Here is a 5012-nt window from a genome sequence, read left to right as displayed (position 1 = left end):
TCACCCCCCACCCAAAGATTATTAATTATTTATGAGCAGCATTAAACATTTGCCACCGTCTTGCGGTGGGTAAACCACTCCACTAGTAGCTTCTCTCTTCAATGCAACAATGCTAATGATTTTTATTGATTTTTAAGCAAATTAAATTGTGCGTAAGACCGCAAACTGAATTTATCATAAAGTCGCTTTATCAGAAAAGTGAGCTCCTGCTGCTCCTCCTGTGTGTGGGTGTGTGTGTGTGTGTGTGGGTGTACCCTTAAATGTTTATTGCCAAAACATTAAACATTTATATCCGCTATCAATTTCTGTAACGACGGGAAAGAGCGTAATCGCATCTTTGGCTGCTTGGGAACATTTTTCCGGTTCTACCTAATTTAATTTACGTAGAAAACTGAATACGGGAACCAGGGAGTGTGGGTAGATGGTAGCCTGGAGTCAGGATCCGCAACGTGCACAGGCAATAAAAGCGTTAAATTTGTTTATTTTTTCAAGCCTCGTGAGTCCCGCAGGGGTTTCCTACTCCGGACGTACGCCATCGCCGACTGCCGCTTGCCTCTGCTCCAACCATACGGATGCGATACGGAATTTGGGTTCGATTTCTCTCTCTCTCCCGCTCGCTCGCTCGCGTCTGGGTGTTTAGCTAGTACAGCATACCTTCCGGCACCCATTGGGAAATCCACCCACAAAACACACACAGAGATGGGAGGGAAGAGGGCATAGGGGAAGAGCTTTATTCCCGAACAAGATTCTTTTGTTTTTGCTCCGCCATTGTTTTTAAGTGGATGCCGGGACATCCTTTGTTGGGGTTCATTCCCAGCCAGCCAGCATGGAGTGTAGGCAGCCAGCCAGCCAGCCAGCAGCAAGGAACCAGCAGTGTGGCTGGCTGGCTCTCCAGCAGCATTTCCGATTCCCTTATCACTAATGAAGTGGCCAATGAACTGCGTACCGAAAGATTAAAGCGAAATGAAATGGCCAAAACCTAAACGAAAATTGATTGATCGAAAAAAAAGGTGCCAGCACCCCACCTACCAACAGCCACAGCAAAACCCAAAACGCATCAAAAGAGCGCCAAAGAAAAATAAATGGGGAAAATTATTTAAACCAATTTAGGTTGCGGTTTTTGGGCGGCAGTACAATATGTTGTGCGGTCAGGCCGAAACCACAGATACTCGTAGAGATACGGCGGATAGAAGCATAAAGGTGTGTGTGTTCACACATAAGGGCATGTGGGTACGGATCCATGCACTTCGACAAAATTCGGCCCGAGTTTAAATAATGAAGAGAAGATTAGCTTTGGAAATGAAACCTTTCGAGGCCATTGAAGTTTGATTGTTGCTTAAGCAGCCATGGGATATCATCTAATTTGTAAGCCCAAAAGATTATAGATAATTCTTTTGAATTTCCAAAAATGTGGCTGAACTCTAGCACCAAATTGCTGCATTACAAATATCTATAATACCTTTCTCCCTGTGCACTTTACCCCCTGCATTTTCGCCCATGTAAATCCAGCCAAAATTCACACAATACACCCTTGAAATTCTGTAATAAAATTATGGTTTAATTAAAACTACATTTTCACACAAAATTATCGCTTGCAGCATCACACAGTCATAATCATACTCATAATCAAAATCAAATATCATTTTATCTATGTAGAAATCTCACAATTTAAATCGCAAATAAAATGGCTCTCTTTTCGCGCTGCAAATCAGAGAGGCCGACAGCAGCTATAGGTTACTTTTTCTCTTTCTCCGCTTGACATTCTCTGAATCCTCCACTGCCAGTTTGAATTCCTTGACAGCGGCAGGCAGCTCCTCACTCTGGTCGTCCCCAGCCACTGTCCACGTCTCGAGTTGGGGCGGCCGATGGCGCATGATGAACGGATTGATGATGGCTGCCACACCGGCGGCATTGTTGAGGTGCACGTGATGGGTGCCCTGCACTTCGTGGAACTCAAAGTGGGGATTGTTCTCGCGCAGAATGGCAATGACCTCGTCGCTCTGCTCATCGATGAAGTTCGACTCGGAGCCCTTGATCACGCAGTAGGGAACATTGCGAATGGTGCGCGCCAGCTCAGCGGCAAAGGGTGGACTCGTGTGGAATTCATTGTAGTATTTGCAGCGTCCATCGCGGGAGAAGAAGTACTTGTCCGGGTACTTGGCGGACTTGGCCACGTTCCGCTCGAGGATGTGGTGGCAGTTCTCGAGCAGCACCGACCGATCAGAGCCCTTGTGCAGCACTTGCTCCAGCTCCGCGTAGGTGTAGGAGGGTGGCTCCTGGCGCTTGGCATTGGCGAAACGCTCATCCTCCAGCATGTAGCCCTCGATGTTGGTGCGCAGGTAATCAATCTGCGAGGCAGGCTTGCGGTAGCGCGTCTTCACGATATCCACGCTGATGAGCAGGTCCATGCGGTGTGGATAGAGTGAGGCAAAGACGAAGCACAGCATGGCGCTCATGGAGTGGGCCATTAGGGACACCTTCTGCCAGCCGTACTCCTCCATGATGCGCAGGATCACGCACAGGTAGTCCACAAAGTGATAGGCAATCCCCTCGGGCAGCTTCGAGGAGTAGCCGTGGCCGGGCAGGTCAATGCAGAGGACGCCCAGGTGCGTGGGCAGCAGCGGCAGCAGCTCGTTCCACGTCCCTAAATTGTCCAGCCAGCCGTGGAGGGCCAGGATGGGTCGTACCTGGCGATTGCCATACCAGCGGCCGACCACATAACCCCACGGCATGTCGATGCGAACATCCATGGGCTCCTGAAACGAGCAAAGCAGAAAGAGTCAGTAAGGGAGAGCTGGAGGAAGGGTTAGAGCGGGGTTTGTTCTCCTTGTTAGCTGTTAATTGCCAGTGGGGAAGCTGGTAGCTGGTCCCTGCCTGTTGTTGCCTGTCGGCCTGCTGTTCTCTCCTGTCTGTGTCCGTGTCTGTCTCGGTCTATGTCCTGCCTTGTCAGCCTGGTTATAGGTGGAAAATGTACCCTCTGGCATTTCCCCAGTGGAAACCATTTCCACCACCACCTCATCGACTCGGGGGCTCGGTTTGATCAATCGCTTTGTGTGAAAAAGTTGAATCGGTTGACAACTGAGCTGGGGCCCAGGTGTCAATTGATGGACAGGCTAGGCGGCATTCCGTTCGTACCCACAGCGCATTTTCCCTTGCAACAATTTATCATCTAGTTTTTTTTGCCCATGTGTTCGAGTATGGTATGTTCCCCAAGCGCAACCAATCGATAGGGGTACAGTGGGGGCTCAACTAAGTGAACAATGGGTTTACTGAGAGTATTAGTGGAAAGCGCACTGAAACATGGGCAATGGTTAGTGGCAGCTTTCACTGTCTCTGCAGTCGGACGGATGCTGCACATGGCAAAACTTTACCAATTTTCGACAACAAATGGTTTTCGTATAGTTTAGCGAATTTTGTACGCTCGCTCAGCTTGAAAATTATCGCCAAAAATATACTCTCAAGTGTGACGAAAGCGTGAGAGAGGGAGAGAGAGCGAGCGCAGAGCGTGAAGCTCTTTGTGTGTAAAACTTTTACGGTATGCAAAGTTAACTTACAAGTTCTTTGATGAGCTCCTCCTAATGAGCGCCGTAATAACACACAAAAGAAAGTCAGTCCCCCCACTTCAAACAAAAATAAAACTTCACTCTGCTTTGCACATTCCATCGGTAGCCAGGCGACTTTGATTTCGCTTCGAGGGCGGTGTGGAGAGGCATCTTATCAGGTGAGTCCAAGGCGATAAGAATGCAATTGCGTCCAAAGGTAGAGGGGCGGCGTGCCATGTCTGTGAATTTTCATGGGAAGTCTACTGGGGCCCCCCGAGATTAGCTCGCGTATAACATTCAATAACTTTTTATGACACGACAGCACTCCCCAATCGTATATGTACTATAATTACCTGTTCATGTTGCTCAATCTGTTTTCCATCAGCCGCACCACCCGCTGTGGATGTCATTGTGTATTTGGGTGGGTTTTGTTCCTAATAAATGACACAATCTCTCAACTAAATCCGACACACGCGTGTCATTAAGCAGTGGGGAAAACTTTTCTATTTTTATGCAATAACTAAATTAGTAACAGACCGAACAATAGAGTGAGAGAGAGAGAGTGGGGGAAGTGTGGCAAGTGCACGCCACTAGCGCGTAAACAAAACTAAAGCGTGTTTGGCCCCAGAGGCCGATTAAATCCCACTCGCCTCGGACTATGGCGGCGCAGACACGGGACTGAACTTTAATCTACCATTCAGACGGGCAAGAACAACAACAAAACAGCTGCTAAGGTGAGAGCAGGCAGCGACAGCAGACAAATCGCGGAAGCAGAGGGAATGAGCGAAACGAAATTAGGGAGAGTGAGAGCGATAGAGAGAGAGTGGCATAGAACTAACTACAAACAGATCGCTGGGGAGCTTTTGTAGGCACAAACATGTTCAGTCATGTTTGGTTTTGAGTGGGAGAGCAGTGAACGAGAGAGCGGTGCCATGTGGTGAGAGGGTGATGCGTGGGCAATAGTGAGAGAGAGATATACAGTAAGCAGAGTGATAAATGTGGGAGAGCGGTTCCGATAGCATGAATAAACAAAAAGAACTTTGGCAAGGGCAAAACAATACAACGGGTCAAAGTATACAAAATACGTGTACTGGGAACTAGATTTAAGATTTACCACTTAATATTCCCCCTGAAATTTTCCATACAATGACACACAAAACCTCAGACGAACATTTATCACTGGAAAATGTTTAGACTGCATTTACAGATTACATTTCCAAAAACCATTTTGTGGTCAAATGCTGGCAGCAAATAATTGATGCAATTTATGTTACTAGATATCAAATTGCATAAACCAGAAAGTAAAATTTCGACTCTTCATAAAAATATAAGCACATTTCAATGATAGGACAAACAGAGAGAGAGAGAGAGAGTGGAAAACGTGAAATTTTTATATTTTATATTTAATTTTTACGAGATTTTTCAAATGGCAAAACAAGAAAAACGTATAAAAAATGATTACAAAAAACA

The 5012-nt window shown here is 46.8% G+C and overlaps 1 protein-coding gene across 1 annotated transcript; it reads right to left on the bottom strand.

Moving 5' to 3' along the window:
• Positions 1–1597: 1597 nt before the first annotated feature.
• LOC117589230 (probable serine hydrolase) lies at positions 1598–4175 on the bottom strand. The gene is made up of 2 exons (XM_034280987.1): positions 3896–4175; positions 1598–2756 (listed from the first exon to the last, which is right to left on the bottom strand). The coding sequence occupies exons 1-2, from the start codon at positions 3950–3952 to the stop codon at positions 1728–1730; spliced, it is 1086 nt and encodes a 361-aa protein (XP_034136878.1). The 5' UTR covers positions 3953–4175; the 3' UTR covers positions 1598–1727.
• Between the last annotated feature and the right edge of the window lie 837 nt (positions 4176–5012).

This window comes from Drosophila guanche, unplaced genomic scaffold (genome assembly GCF_900245975.1).
Source record: "Drosophila guanche unplaced genomic scaffold, DGUA_6, whole genome shotgun sequence".
NCBI lineage: Eukaryota > Metazoa > Arthropoda > Insecta > Diptera > Drosophilidae > Drosophila > Drosophila guanche.
The sequence above is the reverse complement of the archived record's forward strand: the minus strand, read 5'-3'. Positions and strand labels throughout refer to the sequence as shown.